At 39.8% G+C, this 23540-nt stretch overlaps 1 protein-coding gene across 1 annotated transcript; it reads right to left on the reverse strand.

The window, feature by feature from the left end:
• Window positions 1–7829: 7829 nt before the first annotated feature.
• LOC310895050 (putative G-protein coupled receptor 141) lies at window positions 7830–15128 on the reverse strand. Its single transcript, XM_083825852.1, has 4 exons — window positions 15025–15128; window positions 14754–14802; window positions 14357–14496; window positions 7830–13560 (listed from the first exon to the last, which is right to left on the reverse strand). Exon 4 carries the CDS (start codon window positions 13531–13533, stop codon window positions 12670–12672), a length of 864 nt encoding a protein of 287 aa, XP_083681978.1. The 5' UTR covers window positions 13534–13560; window positions 14357–14496; window positions 14754–14802; window positions 15025–15128; the 3' UTR covers window positions 7830–12669.
• Between the last annotated feature and the right edge of the window lie 8412 nt (window positions 15129–23540).

Here is a 23540-nt window from a genome sequence, read left to right on the forward strand (position 1 = left end):
GGACGTTGTCGTGGTATTGTGATGTGGCACAATTGTTCCCCAGTTCAGTGGTCAATGAATTCTTTCCTCTGAAGTCGAATGCATCTTTCAAGAGGCATATCCCAGAGCAACTAAAATGGCTGTTTAATGATTGAAGAAATGAGTCTTTGCGTCATTGTTGGGTCTATTGGGTTTATTTGAGATGTTTTACCAGTGCTTCTTCTTAATTTGTGTAGAAGGGATTTCTCAGGTTACCAGATGGATTAATGGCATATTTTGACTGTTTAAAGTCTTACAGTAGCGTTTTTTAATTCATTCACAAAATTATTTTTCTCATTGGCTAATATCCATCTTATTTAACTCTCATAGAGTGTATTTTTTTTGGTGCTGCTGACTGCTTAAAAACTTATATTCCCACTGCACTCCTTCCCAGGAACAAGTGCCCAGCTCTATTCCACTGGCCAGCTGGCAGCATCTCATAAAATGCTCTTACTGCAAGGACAATTACTCACCAGAAAACAAAGGCTGGGGTTACCCTTAGTGGCAAGTAAAGACGGATATTCTCGTCTGGTTTTTCAGGAGGAGGAAGTCTTTATGATCCAAAATTGTTGGATATCATTTTTGTGTAGATATTATAGGTGAGAAGCCATGCAGACTCTCTTCTAACTTACCAAATCAGCAGAAGTCACCAAGCTCTAGCTTTCCTACTTGCATGCTGGCTCTTCTCTCATGGCCCCAGGAGGCACTGAGGGCACTGAGGCCACAGTCTGATTGTGTGAAGAATTAGTCAGTTATAAATAAAGCACGGTCTCGGGCATGAGCCAGACTCCCAGAACAGGCATATCCTTAAAGTATTGTATCCACTCTTACATCTCTCTTGCAGTTTTGGATGTATCTTGAACAACATTTCTTTAGTCCATGGATCGTGCCTTTTCAGTATGGTGACTGCCAGAACCAGCAAATATTAGATGTCTTCTCATTTAATCAGGTGACATCTAAGGGCCTTACGCCTCTCTGGCTCCTTGTTTTGTTCCTGTGCAGTGATCTCCCAGGCAGAGGTATTCCAGGCACATTGCTGTGCTGTGTGGTTGTATTGCAAAGTGACACCACTGGGATAGAATTGCCTCCATTACACATTAATGGTAACTTTCTCTGATGACAACAGCTCAGGGAAACCTCAGCATGAGGAGGCAGTAACACAGCCAGAGCCTGTTACCTGTTGGCAGAAAAGGCAGGATGGTTTGATCACTCCCACTGGCTTTTGCGGTGTGGTTGTGTAGGAACAGAAGGTGAGCTGAGGGCTTTTTCCCAAGAGCTGTTTCATCAAGAGCTAGCCACTGCAGAAATATGTGAAGAGGATGTATTGTTCTCTTACTAGATTATTGTATCTGATCAGACAGAATCTGATAAAACAGATTTTATTCCATCTGATAATGACAGAAGAGCATTTCATTTTAACCAAATTCCTTTTCAAGATCTGTGAGCAGTAAAAGAATAATTCTAGAAGAAAAGAATAACTAGAAGAAAACTAATGAAATAGGGTATTGTTAGATTTTATAATAGAGATGTTCTTATTTGGGATGACTTCAGAGAGCAACTTGCAACTTCTGCAAGTGTGTTCTATTATTTTGGTGTACTCAGACTCTGCTGGAAATACCTTTATTTTTTTTTCCTAACACTTCATCTTCACCCTTACTCTGTGTTCCCACTTATTTCTGTCAGCTCTACTTATCAACCAGCAATGGTTGTTTATTTTGACCCATCAAATTTGTCTAGCTTGCTTCAGAGAAATCTTTTTGGCCTGCCTCTATTGTTTTTTTTTTGCCTTTTTGAAACTATTTCTCTCTTAAGCTCTCTTAATTTCATTGTTATTTTAAATAATAAATAAGCAGATTGTTATGAGTTACATGCTTCCTTCTCCTTCCATTCTCCTTTTCTTTGTTTTGTTTTGACTTACAGTGGCATAAGTTTTGTAATAGAGCTGTTTCCCTTTTATAAAACTGTAGATTCTTCTTATTTTGTTTTTGTTGCTGTCTCATTCTTGCAGATTTCCGAGTTCTTTCATTTTCTGCGTCTCTAATCGTGCTGTAATACTTAACACGCACATACCACTATTGTGAGATTATTTTGAAAATGATTCTTATATTTATAGAACCTGTAATGTTAGTGGAAACAGCCATCAACAGTGTTCAGAGATTTCAATAAAAGCCCATGTTTCTGCACAAAGATTATCTCATGAATCAGAGGACCGTGTCCTTTGCATGTACGATATGGTTCCTAGAGCAAAGTTTTTTATCTGGGGTGTTTGTATGATGGGAGTCTTCTTATATGGCAAAAGTCACTGTCTGTGAGCATATATCAGGCTTTTATATCAGAGTTTTAGTTTACCTAAGTAAAATTTAAAGCTATTTAAATCTTCTGGAAAATAATTGTAATCATACCATAATTTTGGTTTAAGTTTCCAAGCCTTGTATTTTTTATCCTTGTCATGCCAGAGCTTGATTGGCAACAAGTCAATAAGTCAAGTATTGTGGTTATTAATAAAACACCAGCTGAAATCTAGAAATCAGGAAAAATGACACTGGTGCTCCGTGAGTTACTTTTCTCACCCACAAACAGAAAAAAAGCATTTCACTAGATATATAAAAAGAAAAAAAGCAATGAGCAGACAAACCACATGCCATATGATACCAAACTGGTCCTTAAAGAACAGTAAGAGCTATTTACAGACCTCCTCTCTGGTTTCATGGTGAAGTCACTGCATACCTTGCTTCCCAGTTCCTGCCCAACATGTCAAGCATGCTTTGGGATTTTTGCATCCCAAAAGTTTGTTCCTCTCTGGATGGGTAGCCAGAGCAGATGCAAACTGCCCTTGTCCTGGTCCCTTCCTTGCCTCTAGCTGCTGCTCTGGTGGCTGCATCTGTCAGCTGTCCTACTTCTGCTCCTGCCTCTTGCTGCCTCTTGCTGCAGCAGCTCCAGCACCGCTACCTCATCTGGATAAGAGCTGTCACTCTGCTAGTGGTATCTCTTACTCTGGCAGCGCTTCAGCAAAGAGCATGTAGCAGTGCATGTGCACATTTGTACTCCTAAGTACACTCTCCTGCTTTTTCAACTTGGATTCTTACCTTGTAGTAGTCCCTGAAAGACTCCCATGCATTTTCTTTCAAATTCTGTTCCCTACCTACCACTGTAAAACCTAGTGTGACTTCTTACTCCTAACACTCGTAACTCAAGCACGGATAGTTAGTCCAGACTTTTACAGTTACCCAGTTTCCTCCATTGTGTGGCTGGCTACCCTTTCAAGCAGAAATGCCTTCTGAATGAATAAAAATATATCTATAAATCAAACATGTACTTATCCTGCACCTTTGTTCTTTCTACCTGTCTCATCCTCTTCACCAAACACTAACAGAGAGCCATTCATCTTTGAACTTCCTACCCCCATGCTGCGGCCTGGGAGCTGCTCTCTCTTCTTGGCAGCAGCTCCCCTATCTGCTTGACAAAACAAAACATTTTTGACCTTGCCATGTGCTAGGGATTCTAAGTCTTATGTTCCTTGCACTATGGTGGTGGTTGTCTAGAATTTTAGAAAGTTGTAACTAATTCAGTAGTAGCTTTTGCTGATGTTACTCTTCTCAGAGAGATCCAAAGGGTAACATTTCAAGGGAAGGGGGAAATTTGGGACAAAAAAAGGTTGGCAAGTTTTAAGAGCCATTTGTCTGAAAAATACATTTCTTCTTTTCAGAGTTCTAGGGCTTAAGAGGAAAGATAATTAGTAATTAGGATAAATGTCTTTTTACAGATAGGAAATTTTTTAGGGTAACAGCAGAAATAAAGCAGGAGTGTGCCCAGTGACTTACGTTGCACAGCTGTTTATGAGACAGACTCCTCTAGTCTATGCACTGACATTTTGTGCTTCTACAGAAGAGCCAGAGGACAGTTAGAGAGAAACCAGGAGCAGTAGATGAGTCAGAGAATCCTAGAATCACAGAATGGTTTGGGTTGGAAGGGACCCCAAGGATTACATAATTTCAACCCCCCTGCCATGGGCAGGGAAACCTCCCACTAGACCAGGTTGGCCAAAGCCCCATCCAGCCTGGGCTTGAACACTTCCAGGGATGGGGCATCCACAGCTTCTCTGGGCAACCTGTCCCAGTGCCTCACCACCTTCATAGTGAAGAATTTCTTCCTTATATCTAATTTGAATCCACCCTTTTGCAGTTTAAAACTGTTATCCCTTGTCCTATCGCTACATCATAATCATCATGATGTTTGTCAGTGAAGAAAAGCCTCTTCCTGAATTCATTTCTTCTTTCGCTCCATCCGCAATACACAGGCGGTCACTCGATTAGGTTAAGCTTTGGGAAGGGAGGCTGGTATGCCAGAGCCAGGCATGAAATAAAGCATGGTGCACAGAATCAGAGCCACCCCTTCCTGGTTCCGATTTCTTTTACAGTGCTTCAAAACTAGGGGCTGTCAGTTGTCTGTGTTTCTCCTAGTTTCTCTCAGTTTGCTAATACATTGGCTCCTTTAACAATGCTGAGATTGGAAGAGACATTACAGTTGTATTTGCAGTTCCTTTTATAATCTGGTGCAAGGAGGAAGTTTTGTTGTGATATTTTTGTTTCAGTGGGTAGACCTTTTCTCATGAACCTGCTTGTTTTTGCTTTTTTACTGCAAAATTTAGGTGGGGGTTTTCACAGAGAGAGAATATGAATTTGAAAGAGGAAGAATTGCTGTAGGAAGAGGTTTTATTAAAAATTCTAGCTGAAGGATTGTTCATCATATCTTTGGGTAAACATTAGTGGGGTAGTGACAGAGGATGTGCCACTGGATTTACTTAGTGTAAGACAGTTCTGCCAAACAAAGTATGATATGAAAGCAGCATGAATTTTTATGTTGTTTTTCAGTATCATGTAGAGGCTCTACCTTATTGCAGTGACTTCTTTATTTTCATGTTGTCCGATGGATTGATGCAATTTATTGTCACTAAGTATTAGAACATATACTTTTTTACATGGCAATGGAATGTCACGGGTAGCATAAATCAACCTTCCCAAGTGTTCAAGAGAAATCATGAGTGAAAGAATTAGTGTGCAAGGCAAATGCCTTCTGGTCTGTCTCCTGCAGCCTTCCTTCCTCTGAAATATCCATCATCTTCCTCTTTGTTTGCCAAGACTTAAAAGCAAGCAGATACTTTCTTATAAACACTGAGGCAGAACGCTAAGAGCGTTCTTCACATCTTTCCCTGACAAAGAGAAAATTGCTTCAGCTGGAGCCCAGCTTTCCCCTCTTCTGCTGCATGCAAGTCTGGTGCTTCACAGACTACATTCACAAGCTTCTCCATGTCCCTCAGTGGTCCTGTGTGGTTTTCCATAAATGATTATATAGATCTGCTTGGAGCAGGATGGCCTCTGCAGGCAGGGATGCCATGTTAGTCCCAAGTGGGTCAGAAGCTAGGAGGTGAGGGGTGTGCTCGAGGGTCTAAAGTGAGGAGAGACTCCTAAGAAACACAAGGAACAAAACCAAGGCTGCCAAGGAGCACATTTTTTTGAGTGTCAAATGAATGTGTTTGCTGAGGACTTCACATCCTTTTGGAGAGAAGTGTCTGGGACTGGCTGGGAGCATACTGGATGGATCAAAATACGAATCCTTTCAAGAGCCCAGGTACTCTGTGGAAGGCACTCTGTACTTCAAACTGTGGTACCTAAACATTCAGAAATGGGATTGCTCAGGGCACCTGATTTTGTGCTGTCTGTCTCTTTTCTTTCCTAGAACTCCCAACAATTTTTATTCTCCATTTGTTGACATGAGAAGTCTCCTTACCGCTGAGGAATAAGTGAAGCAGTTTGCTGGCAGCTCTTTGCCTTGCCTGTTGTTCTGTTAAGATAGTGTCAGAGCACAGATCACTGTAAGCAATTGCGATCATCAGTGACAGAATTTAGAAACTGAATTTTTTTGCAATGTTAACCTTGCCATTACACTATATGGTTTCTGTGCTGCAGCTCTTTCATGCTGTACAACATCAGTCTCTTCCTCCTTAGCTAAGACTCCTGCCTTTTCCTTGTCAGTTTGGTCAAAAATTGTCAGCTGATGAATAAAATATCTCTGTGTGAATAAAATATCTCTGTATGTCACACCCTTTGCATGACAACAGGTCATGCCTTACTATGGATTTAGTACATGGCCCTCAACCAATAGCTGAAAACAATGTAGTAAAAAGACACAAAGAAATTGTGTTTTCTGCTGGTCATTTGTAGCTTCGTGCTTTGTTTTGATTGTTCTGTTTTTGTTTTTTTTTTTTTTTTAAAAAAATTCTTTTTTCGTTTTTGTGTTTATGTGGGTTTAGTCTTGTCTGATATTTATTCTTTGCATAATAATCATTGCTAGAAATTTTGCCCTCCAAGGGCTTTTCTGCAATGTTTACATACATGCATTTATGGATAGAAGTCATTTTCAACACAAAACTCCTATCACAAGTTTACTCATGTGTGGTTCTTCTCTGTATGCCAGATAGCTGCTACCTTGCTCATGGATTATAAAATACCACTGCACTAAAGACCCCGAAGTGGATTATATATGATAAAAGGCAGGAACTGCATTGTGTTTTTATATTTATGATTGTACTGGAAAAGATGAAGATACAGTTGTGAAAACTGCAGTTCTGAACAACGGCACCCTGATGGAAGTGAATCCTAGGTTTGGAGACCAGCCACTTCATATCAAAGAAACTCAGGGTGTCAGGATACCCAGGACAAGCAATTCAGACTCAAACAGTGAAAATTCAAGACAGATTACAGCTTTAATCCTGAATTCCTTGCAGAGTACATCAGGCGAACAGTTTCATTGTTCATGGAGACAAAGTTAGCGTGTCCATCTACCACGCGCACTCTGCAAGTGTGTCAGCCCCACACCATCCTCCCCACAGAGGGACATGCTCATCTGACAGCATCATCAATATGACCTTTCTGTATAAGCAAGCAGAAGGAACAGATGCATCAGAAGGAAATGGAGAGTTGGGTTTTTTTTGTTTGTTTTTGTTTGTTTTCATTTGAACATTGCTGTCCTGGATACTAGCGGATTTGAATTACAAAGAATATGCCCCTTGTGAGGCTGACTTGTGGGTGGGCTCACATCACTCTCAGCTTTTTTCAAAAGGATGTGCCTGAGTTAGGTAAAAACAGGCTAATTATTGTAGCACTGTGTCTGTAACAGCAGGAATTTCCAGAAATGCTCATGGATATTCAGGCATGTGTAGTAAATGAGTTTTTTGCACTTTCTACATTCCCATTGAGATCTTCAGAGCAATTTCACTACAGAAGATAACATTTATGTTCTAATTTTTCAGAGGGATCAAGGTTGACCTGGAAGTAGACTGCCCAAGTCATGGTTTCAGTAATGAAGATGGAAGCCAAGGTCAAGCTTCTCATTTTCCAGAAGTGCCTGGACTTTTGATTGTTGGTCTATCTAGTTTTCTAGCATATGTCATAGCAGAGAGTATAGCACAGGAAATAACCTACTGTGCTAGTGTTGTCCAAGTACATTTTGCCAGAGTGCAAACTCTGCGAGGAGAAAAAATATACCTGGAGACCTTTTGACACACTACTTTTTCATTATAAGAATTCTCTTGCTTTGCCTATAGATTTCTTTTACCAAACTAATTTAGGATGTCAAAATGTGCAAGCAGGCTTTTGGTTTTGGTTTTGTTTTGCTTGCCTATTCTTAAGCAGAATTTCATGCAAAAAATAACAGAAGATGCATTTAGCAGTTTGATATTCTTTCCGTTAGGATGTCTGGGGATTTTCCCAGTGTTCATTTGATGGCATTAAAAATGAATGGAATGACTAAATGGTTTACAATTTTACATTTTCAGTTAACACGAAAGCAATTACTAATGTGTATAATTATCTCCAGAATTACTTGGATCATACAAATGGCATTCAAACCAACCATTTTTAACTGTTTTCCAAGGAATGTGTCTTTACATAGTATGTAGCAAGAACAATCTCCTGCAGTCTGAACTCAGTATCATTGCCCTTTCAGAATTTACTTCTTAGATTACTCTCCTGGAGAATGGTAACTTCTTACTTCAACCAGTATTTAGAGTGCTTCCAGATTTCAGCAGGGGATTGGATATTGAATAGAGCCAATCTATCACTTTAATGTGAGTCTCATATCTAACAACACTGGGATCAATGGTCAATCCATTTTTCTCTGAGTTAAAAGGACCATACTGAGACCAGTGAGCGGTTTGTCCTTTCATGACTGAGCTAGTCAGTGAGAGAAGAGACAGAGAAAATGGTCAAGTCTGAAAAAGAAAAAGGAGCTTATCTTAAAATGCAGGATAGATACATCAATGATGAAGGCCAAGAGTCAGGGGAGTGTGATTCATGGGCAAGGTTAAAGAAAGTGACAGTTTGGTGGAAGAAGGGATGGGGATTTGGTATGATCTGGATGGTGCAGCAAGCACTAGAGTGAAGTTCTGTCTGAAACCATGGTGCAAACCTGTTTTAGATTTTAAAAGCTACGAGGAGGAGCTGAAGCACAAGATGCACTTCACTTTCCATGCTCCTCTTCATTGCAACGGTTAATAAGGAACGTTATCATTGTTTGACTGTGGCTGCAAGGAAGAAGTATTATAGGTCCAAATTTCATAGAATCATAGAATCACAGAATTATGAAGGTTGGAAAAGACCTCCAAGATCATCTGGTCCAACCGTCGCCCTACTACCAATGTCATCTACTAAACCATGTCCCTAAGCACCATGTCCAACCTTTCCTTAAACACCCCCAGGGATGGCGACTCCACCACCTCCCTGGGCAAAATCTCACACCAGGTTTGAAGTGAAGATAACGTGAAGATAGATTCTACTTGGTGATGCTTATTCTTCACAGTTGGTCCTTTTCTGATGTATAATATTAATGAAGTTCGTCTTGGCTTTCTGTTGGGGAGCAGCAAGAGAGGGCTGGAAGCCAAGTACCATCAAGGCTGGCAGGGGCCTCACCAAGAAGCAGTGCATGGTGGGCTGACCCCAGAAAGCCACCAACCACCCACACAACTGTTCTCTCAGTGATTCCACCCCCAGCAAGACAGGAAAGAGAACTGGAAGAACAAAAGCAAGAAAACTAATAAGTTGAGATACAGATAGTTTAACAGGTAAAGTAAAGAAAAAAAATTAGCAACAAGCAATACACAGGAAATCACTCCTCATGTCCCACACCTAGTCTGATGCCCAGCCAGTCTCAGAGCAATGGCCACCAAGGAAGTCAATGCCCTCCATTCTTCTTCTTCTCCTTCAGTTGTTATTGGTGAGTATGATATTGGATTGTATGCAATATACCTTTGGCAAATTTGGGTGAGCTGTCCCATCTGTGTCCTCTCCCAGTGTCTTGCCCACCCCCAGCCTACTCACTGGGGAGCAGAGTGGGAAAAAAGGAAATTCTTGATGATATGCAAGCACTGTCCAGCAGCAAATATCACTGTGCTAATAGTGCTATTTTAGCTACAAATCCAGAACATAGTACTGTTTGGGCTGCTACAAAGAATGTTAATTCCATCCCAGCTGGACCCAGTGCAGCGTGCAAGCCCACAGAACCTAAGCATAGAACCAGTACAGCTTCAGCATCACGGCAGAAAGTCAAGTCAGTGGATCAAGATTATTTCAGCAAGTTTCTTGGACAGGCACAGGAAAAAGTATCAGGCAAAAGCTGAGGGCAAGGCCACCAGACCAAGACAGATAGGCCACCAAGCCAAGGTGGGGAGGCCTCCAACATGGTGATTTTTACAGCTCTTTCTCACACCACTCTGTTAACAGCATCTTACATAGGCTTAGACAGTGGCACCATGTCACAGCCAGCCTTGAGCACTAGCAGCCAAACCTCTAGGAGATGGTGGGGAGAGGCTGAAGAGCCTGTTGGTACATGCAGGGTCCTGCCACTACTGTGCTGGATGGAGTAAAATTAATTCTGCTTTGCCCACTTGCTCAGGAAAAACCTTTCACAGCTAATTGTTGAACTGTATAAAATATTTTTCCTTAGATTTATTCTGCTGGAAAGATTTAATTGATTATGAAGTATGGCTGAATACAGACATTGCATAAAAGAATGTGTTAGCAATTCAACTCCTCAAATACATGTAGGTATTATATACATATATAGTGTGATTGACATTATACCAGCACATGGATCACAGGACAGCCCTGGTCTTTGAGGAGCTGAAAAGATAAATACCTAGTTCCAGAGGAGTTACAGTCTGAGCAGAACTTAGAACTTACACAATTATCCCTAAAATCTCCTTGAAGGAATTGTATGGAACGATACCATAGCTGAAGACATTGTGTAATTTCCCTTTCCTTCTCCCATACTTGCACTATATTATCCTGGACTGCTTTATTATCAGAAGACTCATAATCAACACCAGATGACTCTGTTCTTCTCCAGATAGGCCAGCTTGGTAGCATTGGTCAGTAAAAAAAGGCAGTGACAATGGTTACTTCTTCAAGCAAAATGTATTTTATTTAGCTACAGGAGTCAGTAATCAGAAGGGGGAGCAAGGCAATTGTTGCCTCACTTAGGGCTTTGCCAGTTTTTCTAAAGACTTTGGTAGATTCAACTTAAAGAAACTCTTTCTGGTGGTAGAGATACAAATATCTTCTTTGCGGGCCCTGCCTCTTGCCTTGTTTTCCTCCAATTTCTTCTGAAGGGCCAAAGCTTTGTTTAAGCTTTTTCACCTTGAGGGTCCCTGGCTCTCTTATCAGGTACATATGCAGCATACTGCCCAGAGAAGAATATCAAAAAGCTGCTGTTTTGGGAACTATTTACCTTTTTTAGAATCTGGCCTTTTGCGTTGTATCTGTGTTTTATTGTATTTTACTGTACCTGTAACTTCTGTCTTTGAAAATCATGGACTGAAAAGACTGTATTGTAAGAGCAGGAGTGGACCTGGTAACACCAGGGGAAGGTCAGGATATTTGGAAGGCTTCAGGAAATGCTGGTGGTCCCCTGGACTTTCATTTTTTAAAAGCAGCAGAAAGAATTCTGGAACCATTAGGAATTTTGGACAAAGGTTTTTATGGAAATGATTAAAGGCAAAAATGCTTGTTCAGCATTAGCAAAGTCAGTGTATGCTCTTTTGTTCAAAAAAAGGCCATCAATCTGAGGCATCACTAGCATTCCTTGATAGGTGTAGTTTTTCAGCCCTCCCAAATCAACTTTTGACCTGTCTGAATCTGGGCGTCATAGCACTTCTATAGCAAAGATTGCCAGACTACAAATTATGCACATTTTGGTAACTCATGGGGTTACGAAGGAGAAAATATACACTTGTGTGAGTCCTGGGAGTTTGGAATGGGAGAAAGCTGGCCTCAAGCTGTTGTGATGCAGCGAATGACAGTGAGGCCTTAGCCAGAAGGGTGGAAACCTTCTACACAGAGCAGAACAAGCAGCATGCGTGAAAATAATTTTTACATAGTGAAAATGGAGATTCCCAGAACGGATGTGGTTCCTGAGGGAGCAAGACCCAGTTATTTTATTCTATTTTCCAAGTTCACAAAGAATATAATCCATCTAATGGAAAAAATATACACTCATGCAAAAGTTTATATACACATGCACGAGCATATGTTGAACTGATTAAACACATTTCAGTTAGTTTATTCTAGTTTTGCTTTGTTACATCTGTAAATGGAAAAAATATGGCATCTGATAATAAATCAACAGGCAACTGAAAGTGACCAGACATCAAAGACATTTTCTGCTCAAAGGGTTTTTGAAGGCTGTTAAAATATTTCCCTCTCCTAGAGAGCAGTTGATCCTTCCATGAAGGACCAGACCCCTCAGTCCTGAATTCCAGCTCCAGTTATGGGCAGGGCACAATATTAACTTGGATTTCTTTGGCTGCAATGGACTTAAGGGGTAACAGCCACCGTTCCAGACCTTGTGGGAGAGTGATATAAGACAAAAGTTTTGAAATTTGTGACCTGTTCAGCTCTCACTCACTTTGAAGGTGTAATTACCTCAGTTCAGGGAGCTGCTTGTGTTTTTGAAATGAAACAAGTAAAGTTGAAGTTACGAGAATGTTAAATGTTTTCATTTAATTTAATATACACTTTGTATAGATGAACAAAAGAAGCTTATGCTAGAATATTCCACTAAAACATTTCACTCATGCACTGTTTCATGCCTTGAATACATTTCTAATATAGTTTATGTCCTTGTTATCTAAAATCACTTGTACAAAAATGTTGTAAAGGAATTTCCTTCTTACCCCTCCCCGTCAGTATCACAACTGACAGAAGAAATTGTTAGACTTTCACAGTGAAAACTTATTAGCCACAGTGGGTTGTAGTTATTGAGACCTTCTGCGGAAAAAAGAGGAAGGGATGGATACTTGTGCTCTAATGGTTAGGGAGTGGGACGACTGAAGAAAATCTTAATGAAGCTTTGTGACGTGACATTTAGGTCAAAGACCAAAGTAAGGCTCATATGTCTGTCTTCAAGAGAGAAGATAAAAAACAGTAGTTTTGGAAAGATGGATCTTCCTAGTCTGCAAAAGCCAAAGACTATGACAATCCTATATAGCCTTCCTGAAAACTCAGCAGTCTCCCTGGCACAGCAAAGTCCTGACACAAGTTTATTTCGGCCAAGAGCCAGTATTGACACAGAGTGGCTGGATTTTCTGTAGTTCAGAGTTCAGTGGGTTATTCCTGCTATGAAGCACAACATGTCCAAGCAACACATTGTTGTTAAAGCTAAAAAAATTTCATTGTATGGCAGAAGTTTATGGTCTTTATCCAGGTGGCACTTTCGGATGTAATATACTCTGAATACATGATGAGGCATAAAGCACACTAACATTACCAAGATGAAGAAGAAACTCTTTGCCTGAGCCCTGAATTCCACATGGGAGTTGATGTCAGGCCAGTATTTCACAGCCAGTTTATAGATCACAGATAGCTGGATGACAGTGAGCACAGCACAAACAGCCATCAAAATTCCAACCAAGCAGTAGTTTACTATCACCATGGGTGTCTCTTGTATCTCCTGCTGGAAGTGAAAGCACTGGGAGGACGGGTATGTTTTAGAGGTGCCATAGTAAGAGAGAAAAACAGGTGCAATCACCAGTGCTCCCAGCAGCCAGACAGCAATCACCCACGTTGTAGTGTAGCACTTCTTAAACTCAAGTCGGAAGAGACGTATTATGATGATAGCAACGTAAAACGTGAAGGTGGTGTACATGTGGAAGTAGATAATGGCACTCACTAGCCTGCAGGTGAATGTCCCAAATTTCCATTCCTGTAAAATGTAATAGCTGAGGCGAAAGGGGATGCTGAGTAGCAGGAAGGTGTGCAGCACCAGGAGGTTGATGATGATAATGGTCATCACAGATTGTGACTTCCTTCGAAACAACTGGTGGGACATCACGATGACCCCGAGGGTGCCGCCAGCCAGGTCAATGCTGTACAGGATTATGAGAACAGAGTGGAACCTCTCTGAGGTGTCCAGCAGTGTCTCGTTGGAGGAGTGGTTCTGCTGGGTCAAGCTGATATTAGGCATCCTCCTAAGCACCTCTTTTGAAGGTTACTGAAAATTAAAATTGTGAACTTTTAAAATAGACATGCTTTCTTTGTTGCTTCTGTTATTGTTAACTATAGAATGTCACAGATCCATTAAGTGACATTTTAGTGAATTGTGTTTGAAATAATTTTATCCTGTGTATATACAACCTTATAATAGTTGTTAAGCTGTATGTGACAGCAATAAGCTGTGTCTCTTGGTGTTAAAACCGTATTATATATAATAAAGAATGAGTTTTTAATTTATTAAACTGCATGCCAGGATATTTTTGCAATTATTTGCCTCTATCAAGCCTTTTGACATAGTCAAGACGTTGACTGTAAATTCTACAAGTTTAATTTGCACCTATGTTATAAAGCTAAAATTGAAGGTAGGAAAAATACTGCAAAGAGGTTGCATGTATAATTTGTGCATAATTTCTGAAAACACCAAAGCCATCTTTTTAGCGTCTTGCTGGGTGACTGCAGGGCAACCATAAGACAGCAACAGTTTCAGTTTCTGGATTCACAGAGCACAGTGAAAATACAGATCTGCAGATTAAAAAACAATTTCTTCTTGCTTCAGCTCCAAGTCTTTTTGTTACAGAATTTCACCTACACTACTTTATTATGAAAAATAATGAAGAGCTACAAATTAATATAGGATCTTTTTCTTTTTTTTTCCCAAGGATATAAACCTATAGGCACTTGTTGACATCTGCATTCGTATTTGAAGATAAGGCTTGCACATAGGTTTCTTTTTGTACGAAAGTATACAGGGATAGCATGCAGGTTACAAGCGTACTTTGCTAATCTTTCCTTACCTTACAAAGAGCTCCAAAAAATGAAGTAACAGCTAAAAAATGTTTTGTTAGAAAGTTAATGCGCCCTCTCTTTGCTTCTTCTCGAGTTTGAAATCAGAAATGTGGCTTTAATCGGAAGTTCTTAATTCTGTTGCACTCATCTATAAAAGTGAGTGAAAAAAAAAAACATTTTTGTGATTACAAGCGCATTTCCAGTATTAGGATCACATTTTTCCTAGTAATTGTTTGTAACTGAAAAACATTTTCATAAAAACTTCCTCTTTATAAAGCATCACTCAAAGCATCTTCATATGGCTGCTGAAGTGCTGTGTCCAAAACTGATATAAACCATTCTGTTCAATCTCTTTTAAAATGCACGTTCTTAGAAAAAGTCATATGTTTAAAATTATGTGCTTACCTAATATTCTTGAGACAGGCATGATGAATTTGCTTTTCTATCAACTTTGCTGTAAGAAAAGTTTTATGAACTTTAAAAAGATGACTATCTGCTCCTGACACAAAATAACTTTCCACTGTATGTTGTTAATATTTCAAACTTATTTAAGTAGGCACAATCATTTCTTCTTATTATAAACAGCATCATTACAGCCCAGACGCCAACAGTTTATGTTACTCAGAAATAGATTATATTTTTTGCTATTTATAGAAATAAAATGCTTAAAATTTACCTTATAATCTCCGATTTTTGTTGTTTCCGCCTTCTTCGTTGCCATTTCATGCATCCATAGCATACAACATACATAATCAGTGTGAATAAAAGAGCCTTGGTTGTTACTGTTTGCCCAAGAACAGTTAAGAGTTTTCTCAGCCCACATACAGGAAAGTGCAAGCAAGAGATAACAATCAATTACGTTCAGCTTCTAATGTTACTCTGTTGTTCATGCAGAAAGAAATGCTGGAAAGCTGTACTTGTTTTATATTTAATAGTTAATCAAAATGTGCCAGAATAACAAAGCATTTAGCAGATTTTAAAAAAACTTCACTTGAATGTACTATCTTCAAGAACTAAGAGGAGATTACCCACTGTTTAAATTGTGTAAGTAAAATAAACCTCACACATGCACGTATAGCAATGTAAGAGTTCATTCTATTTAAAAAAAAAAAAAAAGTAGAGGCCAGTAACCTTGAAGGTTATGTCTGAACAACAGGCATGAATGCTGACCCCAAACCACAGTACTGGTAAGAGACAGCTTACTGTAAAAAGGAAAGCATTATGTTGGGGATCTTCCAGGGACACCAAAAAGCAGTTTCCTGACTAGAAATGAAAGAGAAAAAAAAATAGTGTGTTTTTTTTTTTCAATTAGAGTTCTGGACCACAGTCTGAATTAGCAGTACTCAAACAAGAATGGATAGTACATGAGGTTTTGTGAGCAGTAACATAAAACCAATATCTCAGCAGGTCTGAACTGGCATTGCTTCTGCAATTATATGCAGTCATCCTCTTCTGTGTAATATGAGGGTGGTTCCCTTTGTGAGTCTTCTCTCCTGTTATTAAGTACAGTTATTAGGAAGAACAAGATAGAGAGTAAATAAATACAAAGACTCAACAAGGGCACTAAAAGTCAGGGAGATAAACTGAAAGGATTTTGAATGTAAGTAAAACCACAGAGAGAACAGTCTGTGTGACATTCTCTGGATGATCTCTGAAAGCTTTGAGCAGTTACCATCTCATCTAGACTAGGATTCAGAGCAGGAGAGAAACCCTATTCTGGAGATTGCATGTGTTCTTGGCTTGGGGATAAGAGAAATGAGTGATTGTTCCAGCAGATAGAGCACTAAAAGAAAAGAGCTATATGAATAATGGTACTCACCAGGTACGGTTCCAGCATCTTAATCCCACTTAAGGATGGACTTCTAACATGGTAGTAATGATGTTTAGATGGCAAAATGATCTGCAGAAACATATACAGGAGGGTAGGGAGCAGCCTGGGTGTATAACATCAATGCTTTAGATGGGTTAACGTGACCATGAAACTATATCCACAACCTCTAGGTAAAGCAGGGAAATGCCTGCAGTCTTGTGTTCTGTCCACAGGGGCTGGAGCAATCCACAGCTTGAGTCATCAAGTAACGATGTAGAAGAGGCATGAAGGAACTGGGTTCCTGAAATAACTACTATATGACAGCCAGCTCCAGACAGAGCCAAAGCAGGCTATAATATCAAGAGCCTAGTAAAGTCTCTTACCTTATCCAGTCCTGTCTGAGCTCTTTGGATGTAGAGTAATTCAAAAAACCCTACAAAGGTTTTCTTTTCAATTCTTGTCACTTGGGGAAGAACACCAGTTTTGGCTGACACCAAAACTGTAGGGGGCCAGAAACTGAACTTCTGAATTGAGGTTTCATACCTCTGAGTTGCTATGTCCTCAAAGTGTTCCTTGAAGTTTGTATGTTGAAACCGTTCAGTGTTCAGTCTGTTGACCTTTCATCTTCACCTTCTTCTGTTCAGAAAAACATAAATAAATAAATCATGTACTTTGTAAATGAGGTCTTAAATTTTAGGTCAGCTTCCCATTAGAGTACAACAGGAAATTGAGTCATCTCAGACTCTTCAAATGAACTCTGAGGTCTTTCTTTGGCTTCTTATTTCATCATTGCAGTTTGCCTGGACCAGTGGTGAGAATAAAGGTTGAAAGAGAAATACACATACACACCAGAGATCCATGTCAAGACAAGTATCACAAAGAGAGTTTAAGGAGGGAAAGAACTGGGCATGTCTGGCTCAACACTGATGAAAACAGATGAGATGAAGAGGAAAGGTGAGGTTTTAAATTATTAAGAAGAGAAAATTAAAGAGAAGAAGAAGTGATAGTTGAGAGATGAGGAACAAGACCTGCTGAATGTTCAGAGACTCTGGAGATGTTCCTGAATGTGCCCATGCATGGTTGTAGAGAAGTTCCTCTGAGCAGGGTCTAGATCTCCAGTAGAATTCTAAGTTTTTATATTTTGTTTCATTTCTGCACTATTTCCCCTGCTTTCAGTGTCACTGTGTAAGAAAATATTGTATTTACTGGTCATTAGAATAGAAACTATAGTTTTACATGAGCTGAAGAGTTCCTTTCTGTCTAGGAACAAACATAAAGCTACCTTGTGTTACTGGATAGGCTTTCAGTTTTAGCTGCTTCCAACCTAGGGTCATCATTGTTCGTAATTTCAATCCTCTGTTGCTAGATTGATATGGAAATTAAGCTGAATACAGGTCAGTCATAAACAACAGTAGGACAGAGAATGCCTGTATTGCATTTTAATTTAGTACTGTGATTGCAAGTGATTCTTGCTGTCTTATTCCTTGTCTGTCATACATGAGGCACAGGTACTGTAAAATGAGGAAATCATACTCCATTGTTGTACTAGGATAACTGCTTTAACTTGAAAATCCCACCCACCCATGCTGCACGAAGAAATGAATAATTTCAGTCAGTAAGTGGTCAACAAGTTTAGAAGAGATTTGAGATTCTTATACTAATCCTCTGTTTGTTGGTTGGAGATATGTTGAGAAGTTTCTCATGCTTTATTATGATGAAAGAGGCAATCTGACTTCTCTGTTCATTAGAAACAATCATGATATAGTTGCCTTAGTCATACCTATTTAATATATTTCAAAAACAGATATTATGCTTTATATAACAAGAAATAATATATCATGGGTTTCTACAAAGGAGTGTAGTAGGGTATATTACAGGCAGATGGTACGTTGCTTTTTGAAAAAAAAATATTAGTTCTTGGTTTTGGTGAATGGAGATAAGGTTTATTATTACAAGTTCAGGAACTTGTAGTTGTTATTCTCTTGTGCTGGTATAAACCAGTTTAGTAGTAAGCTAGATTTATGAAATAGGTATGTACTGTTGTTCGATCTAGTTATTCTCCAACACCTACAAATGCAATTAAAGTTGTTTCTGATTTAGATTATTCCAGCAAATTGATAATTGCCAGCTTTGAAACACCTTTGCACTAGGGAACAGCTGCAGAGAACCTCATGTGAGGCAAGGCTCTGGCATGGACAGTATAACCTTTTCCTGGTCCCAGATTCTTTCCTTTCCACTTGAACACACTGCCACCCACCCTCCTTGTCAAATTTAATTTCCTCTGTTTAGAGTACCACAGCCTTTCTCAGAAGTCTGCTTTTCTAGGGGTAGCCACGCTTGATACTGCTTTACCCTGTTTCTCGTAGTCTGTTGCTTGATAAATACAGCCACAGAGCCCAAATTCTTCTTTTCTGCTACCAATATGCACAATCCACAAGGCCTCTGCAGGGATTAAATCCCTGCAACAAATATTTGCTTGATGGAGATTTGGACAAGGCTTAATGTTTATTAAACCAAAAAGTAATTAGAAAGAAAACATATAAAACAATTGACTCATGCAGAAAAGCAGAGATCCTCATTGCATGGGCAGTAGTTTTCAGTGAATTACAGGAAGCACAGGCAGTGCCCCAAACACAGAGGCGGTGCTTTCTAAGCTGGGCTGAGATGTCAGTTTTGGGGTTGTTGTTTCCAAATTCCCACTGATCTTAAACTTTCAGAGATCTTGCATTTTGGTGTTTGTGACTATGTCCCACAAAAATAAGCCTTACCTTTACTGAGGAAAGTTTCCCATTTTTCTGGAAGAAACCTAAGTGCTCATGTTCTGGATGGAATCCCAGGAAGAGTTCTAGAAGACAGGGACTAGGATTCAGAAAATAAAAAAATATGCATCTGTCAGAAAATTACTTTAAAATTTGATGATTCCAGTGTCTAGAGACCTGTCACCCATTTTTGTCAAAAGACGCCCCAAAAAACGCATCTACTAGAAAAACAATGACAAAAGAGGATTCTGAATTCTTGAGAACTCAAAGTATCAGTTATATCTTTTTCTCAGCTCTCTAGAACCCAAACCCATGAACAACTCAAAAAAAAAAAAAAAAAGAAGATTATCATTTATCCTTATTTGGAAACTACTACTACTACTACTATCAATAGTGTGAATTCTGAGATATAAAAGAAATTTAATACCAGTATATAAAGCAGAAGACCTAGAGCATCTCCAATGTATAGTGATAATACTTCATGCTGTTGTCAGTGAGGGAAAGTGGATTGATTGTAAAACTAGAAGATTTTTCAGTTCCTTTCACTAACTAGAGATCTGAATACAAAACTGGTGATGTAGTCTACCAGCTTTTCCTATTTAATTTCCAATAGGATTTCTAAAAAATCACAGAGAAGCAATGGTGAGTTTGAAATCTGAGTATTTAAGCTAGTGGCTTCCACACAGAACCTGCTTCCTTCAACTTAGAAAAAAAAGAAAAGAAAAGAAAAGAAAAGAAAAGAAAAGAAAAGAAAAGAAAAGAAAAGAAAAGAAAAGAAAAGAAAAGAAAAGAAAAGAAAAGAAAAGAAAAGAAAAGAAAAGAAAAGAAAAGAAAAGAAAAGAAAAGAAAAGAAAAGAAAAGAAAAGAAAAGAAAAGAAAAGAAAAGAAAAGAAAAGAAAAGAAAAGGCCAAGGTTTGGTAAACCTACAGTTGGGCAAATCCACAAGCAGGGGAACCTCCAAAGCTGAGACCATTTGTGCAGTGGAATAAGTTCTATATTTACAAAAACAGACTCCTTCGCCATCAGAGTGCCTTATACACAGCATGGCCACACTTTGTGTGAAAAGAGACAAAAACAGTTCTGCGATGTTCAATGATGGAGGTGGTTTAGGAAACACAGCATTGTGCAGACGAATAATCTCAAGGGATTTAAAAGGAGATGTGGATTATATATTTAAAGTAGTCCTCCTCTCTGCCTTCCTCTGGAAATCTTTCTGTTGACTTCTTCAGAGGTGCCAGTAATGACCAGGAATGAATGTTAGGTCTGGCCAGTCCATCACCCATGGTAAGACCAATAGTTCCAGCAGACATTTCTCAGGGCAGAGCTGTCATTTTATATTCTAATTATAAATCTCACTGGCATCATCAGATCTAGAAACTCAGTGGTTTAATAAAAGACTGTCAAAGTCACCAAGAATATACCATGTCTGTTGGGGTCTCTTTCTAGTCCTCAGGTTTCTTTTGGGTCTAAAGCACCCAGTTCATCCTCTTCTCAGGAGGAGGTTGCAGACAACTTAAATGACAACAGTGATTACCCCAGCTGCTCTGACTTACATCCCCATCAGCACTTCTGCTACTTCTATTGCTGTGACAATAAAAAGAAGTGACCACAGTTTCCTTACAGAAAATTATTCTTTCACAGAAAGCAAAAAAATAACCTTTAAGAGGAAATGAATTAAAATAATACAGCAGACTGTATGAAGATTTAGGGCTTATGCAGGTTTGCTATTTGCTGAAATGTGAGAAAAATGTGAGAAACCATTACTTGCGAGCATGTCTCAAAGCAAGGCAGAAAGGCTTTTTGCTCACTATATTAGATTATATATTAAAATATATATATTATACATATTACTAAATAATTCAGCCACAACCAGCATTTAGAAAAATGAAAAAACAATGTCATTTCTGTTGCCTTTTTATTAATTGGGAATGCTATGTGCTTCCATTATACATGCTGTTCACAGGAACAAAATAAAAATAATGCCATGCCGTATGTCTGTTTATACCCCATACTCTCACCACGTGGTAAAGAGAATATAGACAACCAATCCAAATCCTGTTTGACTAAAATGATCATGATCCTAAGTATCGTCAAACTGTCTACATCGATTGATTCAATAGCTTTCACTGTTTCTTTGTTTTATCAGCTCAAGGATTTGAGCAATTACTGTAATTGTAAGAACATTACTACCCTCGAGCATAGACGGGCCATGTAGCTAATTAACATACTTTAAGCTAACTCTATGAAAATGAAATATGTGATCTGTTCCAAATGAACCATTTAGCAGAGTCCTGTTGGACTTATCTTTCCATGGTAACAAAAATAGACTGTAGAACAAGAGAATGAGATAGAAGGGAATGTTTAAAATAAAGTGATTAACTTAATCGCTTTTCTTTCAACCAGCAGCAGTTACTCGAAGTGAAGGATGTGGGAAGCCTTTGTTAGCACAAATGACAGTGGTAGAAAATTATTTTTGCACATGCAACATGAAATTACTTTATACGGCCATGTACTCAACTACCAATCATTTCTGAATGACTGAAACTCAAATTAATACAAAATGCCACAAGCTCAATGCTTGAAAATTTTAAGGCACCAATTGCCAACTGAAGAGAGAAATGGAACAAGGGAGTCTAGAGCAAAGCCCAAATCCCACTGTTCCATTCACCACACAGCCATTTGCTCTCCCTCCCCCCCCAGTGGGATGGGGGATGGAATCAGAAGAAGGGTAAAACTCATAGGCTGAGATAAAGACAGTTTAATAGGACAGAAAAGGAAGGGAAAATAATAATCATAATAATGATAAAGGAATATACAGAACAAGTGATGCACAATGCCACGATGCATTTGCTCACCACCTGCTGACCGATGCCCAGTGAGACCCCAAGCAGTGGCACCTGCACTCCAGCCAACCCCCCAGTTTTATTCTTCAGCATGACACCATAGAGTATGGGACATCCCTGTGGTCAGCGTGTGCCAGCTGTCCTGGCTGCGTCCCCTCCCAGCTCCTGGTGCAACCCCAGCCTCCTCCTGAAGCTGAAACTCCTTGCTCTGTGCAAGCACTGCTTTGCAGCAACTGCAAGACCAGTGTGGTATCAGCATTGTTCTCATCCTAAGTCTGGAAAAGAGCACTGTACCAGTTACTGGGAAGAAAATTAACTCTATCCCAGCCAAAACCAGGGCATGCATACTGTCCCACTGTAGGTAATCAGCCTTGGCTTCTGAGAGACACAAGAGGGCTGCCTCAAAAAGCAGAAAGAGACACTTAGTATTCTGCAGCTACTTCCCTTTGGGGTTAGAGGCAGCTCTACTTCTGGTGCTCTGTCTCCACTTTCCACTAGAGGGCTGGCCAGTGCTCCTGAGCTCCAAGAAGTCTATCTGTCTACTTGCAGCTTGAAAGGCTCTGAGCAAATATAATGGAGCAGAGATTAAAAACCTGCTGCTTTTTATCCAAAAAGTTGGTATGTAAACATCCCTGAGTCCAGGAAGAGTCTTAAATTCAAGTCTGTTCATTCAAGCAAGTGAGAGGAAACAAGAACTTTGTCTTGTTCATACCCATGTACAGCGGGAGGCAGGATTTGACAGCACCCATGTTAGATTGCTGCAAGTCTGAAAAGGCTTCTGTGTTAGTACTTGTTCATCCACAAGGTAAATACGCATTCTGGCAAGCATTAAAAGGAGAAGTTGGTGGTTCTTTAATCATAGTGGGCTCCTAACATCCTTGCAAACCTGCCTAACTAATCAATTGCACAGTGACAGTGTTGTCAGTTGGCTATTTGTACAGACCTCCAGGACCTGGGAGGGCACACACCTTTCTGTAAGGAAATGCAGTCATTTGTACCATGAAATTATTGAAAGGGCCTGCAGTCCTTGATCAGCTCTCATTTTAAATACCTGTGAGGAAAAAAAGCAATTGCATTTCACAGAGGTTCATAGGACTGGCTCAAGCCAGCTCTGCCCTATGACTATAATTTCTTTCTCATGTGGAGATCTCTCCTCTGTTCATTAAAAAGCCTTCTGGATTGTAGCGACCTTGACATCATGTAGCTGCCTTCCAAGAATAATGGGGCAAGTGACTGTTTCCCCAGGGTTATCACTTCCCCATGTTCACTTCTCAAAGTACTTTGCTTTCAGGATAACAGCAGCCACACATACTTGCATGAGGCGTTAAGTCACGACAGCATCCCATGATCTACTCTGCGCTGGTGTGGCCTCACCTCGAGTACTGTGTGCAGTTCTGGGCACCACAATACAAAAAGGACATGAAACTGTTGGAGAGTGTCCAGAGGAGGGCTACGGGGATGGTGAAGGGCCTAGAGCAGAAGATGTATGAGGAGCGGCTGAGGCCACTAAGCCTGTTCAGCCTGGAAAAGAGGAGGCTGAGGGGGGACTTCATCACGGTCTACAGCTTCCTCATGAAGGGGAATGGAGGGGCAGGCACTGATCTGTTCTCTTTAGTGACCAGTGATAGGACCGGAGGGAATGGTGTCAAGCAGGGGACATTCAGGCTGGGTATCAGGAAAAAATTCTTCACTGAGAGGGTGGTCGCATGCTGGAACCGGCTCCTCAGGGACGTGGTCATGACACCAAGCCTGTCAGAGTTTAAGAAGTGTTTGGGCTGTG

Source organism: Anser anser (assembly GCF_964211835.1).
Source record: "Anser anser genome assembly, chromosome: 2".
In the NCBI taxonomy this organism is placed as follows: Eukaryota; Metazoa; Chordata; class Aves; order Anseriformes; family Anatidae; genus Anser; species Anser anser.

Bases quoted from the DNA above. Each gene is read 5' to 3' on its own strand.
- LOC310895050 (XM_083825852.1), bottom strand. From the start codon at position 13,533: ATGCCTAATATCAGCTTGACCCAGCAGAACCACTCCTCCAACGAGACA.